The sequence below is a fragment of the Talpa occidentalis genome, unplaced genomic scaffold (assembly GCF_014898055.3).
Source record: "Talpa occidentalis isolate TD23 unplaced genomic scaffold, MPIMG_talOcc4v2.1 talOcc4.6, whole genome shotgun sequence".
Classification (NCBI taxonomy): Eukaryota; Metazoa; Chordata; class Mammalia; order Eulipotyphla; family Talpidae; genus Talpa; species Talpa occidentalis.
The window spans coordinates 39230852-39245574 of record NW_023604972.1 but is presented as its reverse complement, the minus strand read 5'-3'; the positions used below and the strand labels follow the sequence as shown (position 1 = coordinate 39245574).

At 34.3% G+C, this 14723-nt stretch overlaps 1 protein-coding gene across 1 annotated transcript in view; it reads left to right on the top strand.

Moving 5' to 3' along the window:
* The first annotated feature begins 7708 nt into the window (after window positions 1-7708).
* LOC119260304 (transmembrane protease serine 11C-like) overlaps window positions 7709-14723 on the top strand; it is a 54238-nt gene continuing 47223 nt past the window's right edge. Inside the window, exon 1 of the mRNA XM_037529290.1 lies at window positions 7709-7764. Coding sequence (XP_037385187.1) covers window positions 7709-7764 — 56 coding nt within the window. The remainder of the gene's footprint in view (window positions 7765-14723) is intronic.

The following is a 14723-nucleotide window of genomic DNA, read 5'->3' as shown; positions in this document are numbered from 1 at the left end:
TAAGTTATTGGTAAAACTAATTTCTTATTAAAATGCCATCTGGATTTCTTTTTAATAAAGCATAACTATAACATTATGAGGTGAGTTTTTGTAATATTACAAAACTCATGGGTAAAACTCATGATATAAACACAGTTTCTCGAAAAACTGAACATTAATATATTGAAACTGTAATAGCTGACATTTTCAAATCTATCCTACTACTAAAGTCTATAGACTTGTATCTTTATTCTGTTACTCTATTTTTTATTTCTTTGTTCTGTTAAAACTTGCTCTAGATAAAATCATTTTATAAGACTGTTTCATGACAGAAATGATTTTGCCAGAATACTCCCAAAAAAGCTTATTTGCTGGGTTACTCCAGTATAAATGGTTTTCAGTCTCTTCACCAATTTTGAAGTTATAATTCAGTTAATAAAATTTACCTTAATATAAAATTTATAAACATTTCCTCACTAAATGTTCTATTTCATTGGGGTATCTATCTTTGCTAATAAAACCATGGGAGCAAAATTTCTGTTTTCCCAGGATTTTTTTTTTAATATAATGTGTGATGATGGACAAAGTAAACGTTACCAGAGTCTAATGTCCTTTATATTTGCCATTTAATGATACCCAAATATCTTATGTAGTCAGTAGGATTGGTTCCCAAATTAGGCAACCCAGAATTGGTTTTCACACATAAAGTCAAAGTAACAATTTACTGATTCATTTTTAACTAATTGCTTTTGGTTGTTTGCCCATACACACATACAAAGGTGTATCTACTTAATATTGCTGACTGTTTAACTCCTGAGTTTATTTTACAGAGCCATGAATCACTATTTGATTCTCTCTTGAAAGACCATTTCTTCATATCTCCGGAATATCATGTTTTATATGTGAAAGAATATAAAGCTGAGGAAACAAATCTTAACAATAAAAGAGTAACTATAATTTCATAGCAAAAATAAAACATCCTCTTGTAGATCAAAAATCTAATCAGTGAAGTATGATCTGGAATAAAGAGTAATAATAATAGTTATAATAGCTGATACTTATGAAGCATTTGCTAACATCAGGTCTCCATGTAATAAACCAATGAAAGGTATTTTTATTGTTATTATTCAAGTATTTTTAAGATGGATACTATAAAGTTCACAGAAGTAAAATATCTAAAATCACAGAGCTGCAAAGTGACAGAATTAGAATTTAAAGATAGATTCTCAGATTCTAGAGTTTGTTCACTTATTCTTTAGAAACTATTTTAAGCATGATTTGAATTTTTCACATGTATTGTTTTTAATTTCCAAACTGAGTTTTCAACCTAAGGATCAGACTGTCTAAATACAGTTGCCTCTACCTTGTAATTATAGTCATGCTTTTACTAGTACTCCCCACATTATGGCAATCATCATGTTCTCATTATTTAAAGTTTCTAGAGATCTGTATCATATGCCCTATTATCAGTAAATATACATAACCATCTCTAATTCAAACTGGAAACTTCAGAACCATAGCATTCAGATGGCTTAGGAAATGTCTGTTTTTCCTCATGGCTTTCTGATTCTAGTCTCACTCTTAGTGTGATGATATACCACAAATGCCTTCTATGTAAACCATGCTGCTTCCATCACATAAAATTTGGCTATTTTCCTTTCTTTCCTAAGCTCAAAAATACCCACAGCCTATGCTTATGAAACCATTAATATAAGTTATATCACTGTTTCCAGATTGCTTATATTTCCAAACTTTGGGAATAATGGAGATATCTACTCAGGAGCAGAAAGACTGGCTTCTCCTAAAATCTTTGCCACACTTGATAATAATAATCAATGGAGTCTTTAAAAAAAAAAATAACAACAGTAAACCTGATGGGCTCCAAAGTCTCAAGAAAGATCTCTTGAACATTTTATCTAGCTTGTACTAATCACTTCTTACTTAAAATATCATCAAACTCCACTTATAAGAAAATGATGTTCTGTTTGGGGCCTTAAATTCTCTAAAAACTAAGTTCAAAGAAGCAGATACATCCTCTATACTCCCTTGGTCACAGCTTTCAATAAAACTCCCTCCTCTGAATGAAAGAGAACTAAATTTCCATACACATCAGTATAATAAAAAACAGATGAGGGCAGAGGTATGATGGGTATTGCTAAAAGCTTCTGTGCTTGAAGCAAGTTAAAAATATTGCTCTACTACATTTGAACACTGTGAACCTGTACCTCTAACTCCTATATAGTGTTGTAAACCAATGATATCTCAATAAAAAACAGAACAAAAAATAATCTGGAAACTCATTAACTAAATAAACTATAGCTTTTTCTGCATAGTCATTAACTGAATCAATATGAGCATTAATTCCTAAATTTCCTTTCTGTTTCCCCCAATCTCCCTCAGGACCACTCAAACTCATCTTGATCCTCTACAAAATCCTGCATGTTGCTCTTCACATGATTTTTTTTTAATGTATTCTCATAGAGAATCAACTTAACAGCTTACGATACAACCTAAGCTTAGGATGCAACCCTCAACAGCTTAGGATGCAATCCTGTTACTTTTTGACCTTAAATGCATCACTTTCTTTTTACTCTGGAGAGTCAGAACAATTTAATGAGAGAGAGATAAATTTGAATGAACTGTTAAAATCATAAGCAATAAAAATAGGATAATAAAAAATCAACACTAGCTTCAAAGGTAACTTTATACCACCTACTTGGGCCAATTAAGAAAACTATCATTCTATTGATTTTGTGGTCTATTTAATTATATTATCCTGGTAAAAAATAAAAAGAAAGCATCATTTTGTTTGTTAGATTAAGTTTGTTAGAACTTAATCAGAACAAGGAAATGTTTCTTCTTCTATAACTGAAGCTTTTTACAATCCCTTCTGTAAATATTTTTTATGTAGAAGAAAGTCAAACTTGTTTTAAATAGAGTGACAATAGCTTCATTTCTTTTTCCTCCAACCTCACACAAGAAACACTAATTACATGAGAAAATATCCTTGATATTTTGGTAACATGTAAGAGAAATTGAAGACTTTCGTTCTGTACCAATACTAAATACCTTGAGGTGAGTGTAAGCTGTTTCTTTGTAGTTTCATAAAATCTCAGGTATAAATGCCTGTACAGAGACATAATTATATTTCAGGACACTCCTCAATGCCAAACATTAAGAAAATTAGAAAACAGCTTTTTCATTAGAAAGACCCCTCTAATTAAAGGGATAGTTTCTGCCTCGAGAAAGACAATTTTTCATTATGCTCTGTTCTTAAACTTTAAAAATAAAATTGAAAAACATTAAATTAAAAATTGACAAATAAAAAGTCTGTAAATGAGGAAAAGGGAGGAATAAAAACTAAAGTGTCTATAACGTAAGACTATTCATGATAATGTTTGCCTCGTGAAGACTTGAATTTGTTGATTTAAATATTTAGTGACTTAATTTTGTCTGTTCCTTTGTTTTCTTTGTATTCAACACATGAAAAAAACTAAATCAAAACAAACCTAGAAATCTGACTGTAGAATTGAGACTACTAGAGGTAGAAGGTGGGGTTGGGAGGGAGGAGGGAGAGGGCAAATAAGTATATGGTGGAAAAATATGGGTAATTTGGTAGTGGGTGTGATGTGGTAATAGATATCTGAAGAGGTATGAACTTATACACCTAAACCATATACAGTGTTATAAAGTAATACAATTTAAAAAAAAATAGTAAAAATCCCTCAAGCATGCCCTCCTCCCATAAAAGAAACCTGCTTATTTACATCTCTCTCTCAAGTCCCCATTCTATTTAGTGGTGGCAACTCTACACTTTAAACTTGGTAGATTAAGTCAATTCAGGATTTTCTCAAACAGTTTGATGGTTTTTTAGGTAAATTACCATATTCTTCCCCCTTCTCTATGTTCTAAGTGACTTACACGGTGTCAAAGCACTTGCATTTGATGGGCTGACCTACAGTCATCCTCTGTCCAGACTATCACCTCCTGCAAAGCACACTGTCCCATTTATAATTGTCCTGTCAGAATTCTGGGCAATGTGAATCTTGTCTCCAACTTAGACTCAACAGATCATGCTGCTGATTGCTGGCCCAATGTCCACCAGGTCAGTCAATTTCACACAAACTCATTTCTGCGCACTTCTAGAATCATAGAATGAATGGACTATTCTTGCCCACTACTCTTGAGCACCATCAAATCTGGCAAGGCCACCTCAGGTGTCTCTCTTCCTCAATACACTGTCAAGTCTCTCTACCCAATTTCTCGAGCACCACCATTGCTCAAGAAATTCAGCAAGGCTGTCATTTTCCCACTCCAAATGTGAAGAGGAACATAAGACCTCTCTTCTTTCTGACCCCTCACACATACCCCACTTTTATTATTCCTACTCTCCAGAACTAAGTGGAGGGAGATGTAGAAGAGTTGAAGAGCCATAGGACCTATCTTTCAGCTCTCACTCTAATACTTTGTCTCTTCCCTCCTCTAGTCCCTAAAACTTTATGTAGTCTTATCAGATGGAGACAACACTCTCTAATTTCTTTAACCTCTCTTTCTAAGGTTTCTAGTCATGTCATAATTTCAGCTTCTCACCTGTCATTTTTTTGAAACTACAGCACCAGAATTGCATGTTCCACGTAGGTTCTAATAATCATGGGAAACAGTGGGAATGCTACTTTCTGTGATTAGGAACATACACTCTTGTTTTTAAAGGTTAGCATTTGGGGGTCTCCCTGGTAGCACAAAAGGTTAAGTCTCAGCACTATGAAGCTCTTAGCAGTCACTGCAGCATGAGTTCGCTCCTCAGCCAGGGAGCTAACCCATATGGCACAACTGACCTCTCCTGTCTCACCTGCTACTCCCCTCAGCAGTGTATGTCAGTCAATTTGCTTGTTCTGCTCTCCACTCTGTCTCTGTTGAATCCTTCCCCCAACCCTCCTGCAACTCCTCTGGCCTATACCCCAGCTCTTGTATGCATAAATAAAATAAATCTTACCAAAAAAATAAAGGTTAGCATTTGGAGAAATTTTTACACAGCAGCAGCATACATTAGTTAGATGATTAGGTGTTTACACTTCTAAAAAACATTTCCCTCATTCTGTATTTATACTTTAAGTTCAGTGCAAAATCATGTAATATATGAATACCAAATATGTATCTTCTTACCTATTATTTTCCCCAGGATTTCACAATTTAACTTATTATCTCAAATACTGATGTAGACCTATCATATTAGCTACTCCTGTGAAAATGTTATTTTTCCTAAATTGTTGATTAAAATATTGAATTGAAAATATTTCAAGTCTAAAGACTACTATAGACCATGTAATCTCAAGAGATTCATGTCCAATTATTCATCAGCACTACTTGCAAAGAGCTGTTGAACAAGCAGGAAGATAACCATTGCCACATAGCTTATTGTATACTCTTATACTCCAAGGTATCATAAGTGCCTTCATCAAAACTTTCATGAAATTATTCATCAGTATTGATCTTGAGGCCTCCAAGTGCTCACACCTGCATGTAATCACTCATTAAACCCTATCAAGTCTTTTGACTAAATTTAGGTATCTTCATCTCCATGCTTTAATTCAAAGCACTTGCACCTGGATGACTAAAATAACTTTCTATCTGCTCCCTTCCAATTCCATAATCCACTCCTTTCCACATAGCAAGCCATAGTTATTTGAACAAAATGTCAAACATATTCAGGTTTTGGGTTAGATCGTACATCTTCTGAGTACTCCTTTCCAACTCCCTCCCACAAAAGCAGTGTTTGGTTTCACTTCCATGTTCACATGGTGTTCCATGAATGCTCCATCTAGTGTGTATTCTGATATTTTTAATTGCCAGATTATTTAATTGCCTTCATTGTGAGTTTGTAAGCCCCTTAGGGTGCCATTTCTAATCCTATAATAATTAGTATTGTACCAAAGTCATAGCAGATATGCAACACTTTTTTTTAAAGACTATTTTTTAGAGTAGAGTAGTAGACAGCACAACTGAAAGGTACAGAACTTTTACATATATTCCCTAACTCCCAGAAATGTATAGTCTCCCCTACTATTGACACTGTTCACTGAATTGCAACATTTATTATGATTGATGAACCTACACTGATAAGTCATAATTGCCCAAAGTCCATAATTTACCTTGGAGTATACTCTTGGTTTTGAACATTCTATGAATTTGGACAAATGTATGATGACATGTAGTAATCAGGATAGCACCATACAAAGCATATTCACTGCCCTAAAAATCCTCTGTACTTTACCTATCCATTCCCCTCTCCTAGCCCTTGGGAACCACTGGTATTTTTGCTATCTCCATGGTTATGCCATGTTCAGAATGTCATGTAGTTGGAATCAGAAAATAAGTAGACTTTTATAGGTTGGCTTCTTTTACATAGTAAAATGTGTTACATAGTAAAATGCAAGTCTTTGCATGACTTGAGAGATTGTTTCTTTCATCTCTGTACATTGAATGTACCATAGTTTATCCAATATATATTTTTGATCAAAGAAAGAAGATATCCTGCATCAAAATACTATTTCCTGGTCTTCAAAAACATTCTATAACAATTCAGGAAGTTTATAATCCCCGGTCTATTTACCCCCAAACTCTGTACATTTTGATGCAATCTCCCATAAATTTATGAGCTTCAAGTCACAAAGCAATGTATTTTGAGAGAAAGGAGAAAGGATTGAGCTATTTTGGAGGAAGGATTGAGCTACCCTTAAAGAATGAGTAGTATTTATAGAGACACATGAGAGTGAAAGGAGCAAAGGATCACACTAGGTATTTTGACAAAAAGGGCAGAGCAGAAATCATACAAATATGATTTCTATGATTATCATCCCCTGTACATGTTTTGGGAAGAAAGGACATAGGATCAGTAGCATAGTGATTCTATTTGATTACATAAAGAGGTTGAGTCTTTTTAACAAATGCTGTCACCCAAGAAGTCTTCTAGCTTAGCATATAACTGCATTCTCCCTTACTGGTTGCCTCTAGTCTGTCAAATGTTTCTTCCAGGTGGCTAAACATTAGGATGTGTCCACACTAATATCGAAATTGGCTGCTATGAACTAGAACACTATCCGAAATTTTTGGAAAATTACTGCGTATATCTACATATTTTCAATTAAAAAATCAGCACATTTTGGATTTCAAGGCATAAAAAATTCTTTAGTGAACACTAGTTTAAGGGTAGCATTAAAAATTTCAAGGAGGAATTCATGAAAGGATGATGTACAGTTCGAAGGTGACAAGAGATTTAAGAGTTGGGAAGCATTCAGATCTCAATAGTTAGAGCTGGAAAAACAACTGGCCTTCCACCAAAAAGCAATAAAGAAATCTGCCACAATTTTTGGATGTGGATTCTAGGGAGTGAGAAGTGCAGATGCTCATCTCCAAAAAATGTAAGCCTTAATAAAGTTTCACTGTCCTCAAACCCAGTGACACTATTACCATCTCAGTCACAGTGAGTTTTGAGTTTTAAATTTTGCCTCCACTTGGGTCATATGATTAATTACGGAGTAGCATACACACAGCTCATGTTTTACTAATGTAATATTCATTAGTAAATGTTCAGAATGCGCTTTGAAGATGAAAAGTTGTGCAAGTGTTAAGTATTATCATTATACTATTATCATAAAACACATAAAACCCACAGGATCTCATAAGCTAAATAGGTGAAGAATGACTGTGCTGCCCAGCACTTGGAGAGAAGATGGCAAAGGGACGAGCTCAGCAGAGGGAGCAGGCATGGACACAGCTGCAGAACAGGTGGGCTTGTCGGGGGTGGGCAGCAGGAGGGCAGGAGGGTTTGTCATTGCTCTCTGGTAAACTCTCTGAAAGGATGAGATTAGCTAAAGTAGCTTCTTTTGCATTTTAATGCCCTCAAGTATGACTTACTTCCCTAATTTTTTTTATAGAAACATGCTCAATATATATGCTTAAGAAAGGGGGGGAAAGTTTAAGAATGAAAGATTTTTTTTTAAGATTTATCTACCTATGCATACAAGCACTGGGGTACAGGCCAGAAGTGTAGAGGGTAAGAGGATTCACCAAAGACAGAGAGAGGAACAGAACAGGCAGATTGACTGAAATACACTGCTGAAGGGAGCGGCGGGCGAGTCAGGAAAGGTCTGCTGAGCCATGTGGGCTCCCCCGCTGGCTGGGGATCAAACTTGTGCTGCAGTGGCTGCTGACAGCCCCATAGGTTGTGTCTTAACCCCTTGCGCCACCAGGGAGGCCCCAGAATGAAATTGGTTTGTTCTGCTTGTTATTTTGTGAGAAATCTTTCCATTACACATTAGAAAAGTATATGAGAAGACAGACACACATGTATACATGTATACAATTGCTGGAATTGAAATAAAATTAGGGAATTTTACTTCTAAATAATTTTACTTTGAAAACTGAAAAAATACAAGGTATTTATATGTATCAAGATAGTTATAGGTATCACCTCCAACATTGTATTTTGATAATGGAGTATTAATATTTATGTTATTTTTACATATACTATTTTACATATGTTTACTATTTTACCTATAGGAAATAGAAGACACAAGTATAAATCTTAATTTTTAGGTATTAAAGCACAATGTTTCACCGCTATACATTTTCAGTGATGTAATTTAACATTTTATTTGGAAACAAGAACAGCAGCAATGAAAGAGGATTCTATTCCTTCCCATTAGCAATGCCACTTGGTCAGAGAGCAATGGCCTTATAAATCAAAGAAATAATGCTGACTGATTGCACACACAGGTGGGCAATCATTTTATGTTTTTATTCTTAAGCTAACCGAATTAGCACACAAAGGACAAATTCACACGTATTACTGTCTTTCCTGGCACTCTAACAAAATGCAGGCCTTGAGAAACCTACTGACCGTGACCCATATTTTTAACAAAATTTTTAGACAAATTTTCTAGGTATTTTACCAGTACTTAGCTTCTTGATGAGCAGTATAGTATTGGACAGAATGTAACTTCCCAATAAACTGTTTTAATAATCAGTCGCTTTGTACATTCATATTAATAATTTAGCTTAATTAGCTATAAGAGACATCTTGAAGTCGTTTCCATCAAATTTTTACTGTTAATTCCTATGATTTTACTAGCAAAATCTCTGGTAACTATGTTTGATCTTGGCTTCTAAGCAATGTGTTTTATGTCCACATTAACTTGCTCAGTTCTTAAAACTCCATAAATAATATTTAAGAAATGTGTAGGGGGATCCCAATTCCCAATTCATTCTTTCAGGAAATTTTTTAACTACAACTGGCTAAAAAGCCACTCTGAAATTGCTAAGTAAGTCTCAATTTCATTACCTCCTTGTTAATATTACATCTGAAAGACTTCAGGATACACATTAGTAAATAAACACCTTGGAAAATTGAGGCATGTTGTTAAAATCAAAAGGAGTTTTTCTATTCTTTACATCTACTCCCATTCAAGATCCAATCCCAGATGAGAGTAAGTGTATGCTTCTGGCAAAATTCCACATAAAAACAGGTTAGGAAAATGGCATTTATATGTCTGGCATTGTTTTTAGAAAATAATTTCAAGAAAATAGATTTAACAAAGCTTCATTTTTTTTCTTGTTAATTTATGAACACAGTAACATCATAAATCAATAAAACCTTTTGCAACTAGAACATCTACATCTTAGAAAATTCAGATGATAATGACAGAAATGAGCACTTAATTCATTTGCCTTTAAAATTAATTTTTATTTATTAAGCCATGATTTTACATTTGTGAATCAAAATAGATTGCACTGTAGTGTTCTTATATTTTGGCTAAATGACAAATGAGAGTTGCAAGTTAGAGTGGCCAATATAATTTAATTTTCTTTCTAGCGATCAAGAAATAACCCTAATCCTAACTTTACCCCTAACTTAAATATGCTGATTATTACAAGTTATTATATACTGGTTATAACCAGAGAAGAAATGTCTACCTAGAATACTTATCTTCCATAGACTTGAAGTTCCCTAAAGATAAATTATCTTACAATTTCCCCTTCTTTAAAATTAGGAAAGTAAAATGGGTGAGTTGCAAAGTCCCTTCCAGCTACAAAACACAAATTTCTCATTCTAGGAACTTTACTGGAAGGAAGTATAAAGTCAAACACTATTCCCTTGTAAACAAATTCCTGTATCACTTTTTGACAAATAAGGAGAAACAATGAAGAATATCTGTGTTTTGATAGATTGAATTATTATAAAGTTGCCAACATTCAATTTTTAATCTATAAAAGCAGGATCCTTACATGGTTTAATCTGAAAAAGAACATAGTTGAGAATTGCAAACACTTGCCAATTAAAATTTCATACTTCATTTATCCTATTTTCATTGAGGTTTATTCCATGGCTAGCTGTGATAAGTAAAATATACAGACATATCTGTGGGTATGGTACATGTTATAGGATAATATACTCATTTGTAGGAATTTTACTTGCTAGGTTTAACATATCATTTAGACTATTATTTTTCAAAAAACTTTAAACACTATTCTTGACTCACAGAGTGAGTAGGTCACTTATTTTCTATACATGAAGTGTGTTCCCTAAATACACAGCAAGATGTCATACTTTGTCTTAAAAATTTTAATTTATTTTATTATGGCAAAAAAGTCAATTTACATCTACTTACACAGAAAATGTTGATATATTTCATGTACATGGTGCAAACATAATTTCAACAATATATTTAAATAGTGAAAATATTTTAACAAATGAAATTTCTAAAAAAAGATTTTGACTTGGAATTTTACCTGCATTGAAATCTAATTAGTATTATCTTTTACGGAATATCATTTGTTCAGGAAGTTACTATTAACTAAAAAATAAATTTGTAATAGTTGATTTTGTTTGCAAATAGAAAACTAATATTAATGTATGTGTTTCAAACTAATTAATATTTAGTAAGTCATTTCAATGTGTGTTTACTTATATATATTTATACAATATATAGAGAAACATCTCCACATGCCTACAACCATACAAGCATACGTAAAATGTTGTTCTCAATGGTATTTAGTACGGAAAATGTGGAAAATATAATATATTTATATTAATATATATTTCAAATATTAAAATATGTAATGGACTGAATTATGTTACCTCAAAACTCAGAGAATGTGACTATATTTGAAGTTAGGGTTTCTAAAGCAGTAATTATATTGTAGTGAGATCATTAGAGTGGACCATGATCCAGTGGGACTGTCTGTAAGAGGAACTTAGGACACAGATATGTACAGAGGGAAGACCATGTGAAGACACAAGGGGAAAACAGTCATCTACAAGCCAAGGAGAGAGGCCTCAACAGAAGAAACTAAACTTGTCAACACCTTAACCTCAGACTTTTAGCCTCCTGAACTGTGAGAAAATAAATTTCTGTTGTTGAAGCCACCCAGTCCATGGTAGTTTGTTACGGCAGCACTTGCAAACTAGTACTACTAGTATGCTTGCAAACTAGGGTACTAATAAAGTATATAAAATTAAACTTTTACAATTCTTGCATTTTACATTTACTAGCCTTATTCATTATTTAATCTTCACTTAATAATCTTGTTCATTATTGTATTCCCCTTTGCCTAACATAATGACTTGCACATAAAAAAATGCTCATAAACATGAACAGTAAATTATTTAACTTCTAAAGAGACATTTCCTCCACCTCTGTGCACATTTAACAATATTGAAACACAGCTACAGTGGAATAAACTTCCCTCCCAATCCATAAATGATACCTTATCTAAAAGGTTTTATTATTGGTATTCTCTTACTCTGTCTTAACTATTACTTCCAAGCAGTACATATCATCTAAAGCCTATAAAAATCTCAATCTGTGAATAAACTTCATGAGTTTCTAAACACTGTCTTGATGAAGGCATTAAAAAGGTACACTTGAGTCTTAAAATATTCGTAGTTATTTTAAATGTAAATAGTCTAAATCTACCAGTAATTGAAAATGTTGACAGAACAGACTTAAAAATATAACCCATTCACACACTGTCTACAAGAAACTCACCAATATGGGCAGGTTAATAGTAAATGGATTGAAAAGGCATATCATGCAACATTATTCATAGGAAAGGAGGAATAGCTGTCTGATAACAGAGTAGACTTCAGAGCAAAGAAAATTACCAGAAAGGAAATTGTAAAGGAAGTCAATCTGCCTTCAAAGTGTATTAACCAAAGAGAGGGCAGCAAAATATGTTTGGGGGGGGAGGAACCAATACAACTGAAAGGAGTAATTATTAAAAATTCAAATTATTGGGGCACAGGCAGTTTAGCACAGCACTGTGAAGCTGCTCTGCAGCACTGGTTCGGTCCTGCCAGCCTCGGAGCAACCCATATGGCTAGCAGACCTCTCCTGTCTCGCCCACTGCTCCCCTCTGCAGTGTATTTCAGTCTTTCTGCCTGTTCTGTTCCTCACTCTGTCTCTGGTGAATCCTCTCACCCTCACACGCATCTGGCCTGTACCCCGGCTCTTGTATAAATAAAAAAAAAATTCAAATTATAGTTGTAGACTTCCATACCTCTCCTCAATAATTGTTAAACAACTACACAGGAAAACAGGATATACAATAACATCAACATCATCATAAACAGGCTCCAGTAATTATAGAAAACACCACCACCATCAGCAGAACACACTTTTTAAGCATCCGTGAAATATATTCCAAGATACATCATATGCAGTGCCATAATACACACGTTACTAAATTTAAGATAATTGAAATCATGTATGGTATATTTTCCAACTACAAAGGAAATAACCTAAGCTTCCACTGTAAGAACCCAGAAAAACTATAAAGTAAATCCAATGTAAGCAGAAGGAAAGAAATAGAGCAGAAATCATTGGATTTGAAAACAGGAAAAACTCAAAACAATGGTCCTTAGAAAAGATCCATAAAAGGGGTAAACCACTAGACTAATAAAGAAAAAGACACAAATTACTGGTAGCAAAAATGGGGACTATCTCTACATACCTGTAGCTGTCAAAAGGATAATGAAATACTACCAACAACTTTATAATCATAAATTGGACAACTTAGACAAAAGGTATCAATTCTTGGAAAAACACACATTACCACAACTCATCCAATATGAAATGCATGACCTGAACAGATTTGTGATTACTAAGGAAATTTATATTTAAAATTCCCCAAAGGGCCTCCCCAGTGGCGCAGTGGTTGAGCGCTGGGTTGCGAAGCTGCCCGCAGCCTCTGCAGCGCCGGTTCGATCCCCGAGTGCTCCCCAGCCACTGGAGGAGGGTCCCACATGGCGCGCAGACCTCTCTTGCCACCCGCTGCTCCCCTCAGCAGTGTACTTCGGTCCTTCTGCCTGCTCTGCTCCCTGCTCTGGCTCTGGTGAATTCTCTCACCCTCCCGCGCTTCTGACTATACCCAGTGCTTGTATGTATAAATAAATAAATCTTTAAATAAATAAATAAAATCTATTAAAAAATAAAATAAAATAAATAAAAAATAAAATTCCCAAAAAACAAAATACCAAATCTTATTCATACTGGGGTGAAAGGTTGATTAAATATTTTAAAAAGTCAATGTAATCCACCAATTAACAGACCAAAAAGAAAAAATCATTTTGATTGATGTAAAAAAAGAAAAAGAAAATATTTGACAAAAATCAACACCATTTCTTAACAAAAATTCTCAGGAAAATATAATAAAGAAAAACCTCTTGGACTTCAAATACGCACGTTTGAAAAAAATTTATAACCACCCAAGATCAGGCATAAGACAAAAAATGTCCACTCTGATGACTCTTATTTAACATACTAGTGTAAGTCCTGGCCAGTAGCTAATTAAGAATAGTAAATAAAAATCAGAGGTTGGAAAGTAAGGAGTAAATCTATTTGAAAGTGATGTGATTACCTACTTAGAAAATTTCAAGGAATCTACTAAAAAATGTCTCCCTACAACTAAAAACTGAGCCAAGTCACAAGTGCAAGATAAACTAAAAAAAATTAATTCTGCTTCTGTATACTAGTAACACACAATGGATATCAAAATTAAAATACCATTTATAAATGCTTAAAATGTAGTTTATGGGCCTCCCCGGTGGCGCAGCGGTTGAGCGCTAGGTTGCGCGAAGCTGCCCGCGGCCTCTGCGGCGCCCGGTTCGATCCCCGGCTGCTCCCCGGCCACAGGAGGAGGGTCCCACATGGCGTGCAGACCTCTCCCGCCGCCCGCTGCTCCCCTCAGCAGTGTACTTCGGTCCTTCTGCCTGCTCTGCTCCCCGCTCTGGCTCTGGTGAATACTCTCACCCTCCTGTGCTTCTGACTGTACACAGTGCATGTATAAACAAAAACAAACAAACAAACAAACAAATAAAACATGCCTCTATTTAAAAAAATGTAATTTATGTGTAATGCTAGCAAAACATGTATACCACTTGTATGCTGAAAAATATGATACTGATGAAAGACATCCAAAGAGGAGCTAATGAAAAGGGAAGATGCACCGTGTTCATGAATTGGGAGACTCAGCATAGTAAATATGTCAACTATATTCAAATTGACATACTTTTACTGGCCTGTTTATCAAGAATCAAACAAGACTTATTTACATTTTGACAAGCTTTTTTAAATTTTATGTGGAAAAGCAAAGGAACAATAGCTAAAAACAATTTTTATAAAATAAAAGGAATCCAATTAGATAATTTTAAGACTTAGTATATATAATGAAAATTACATGGTATT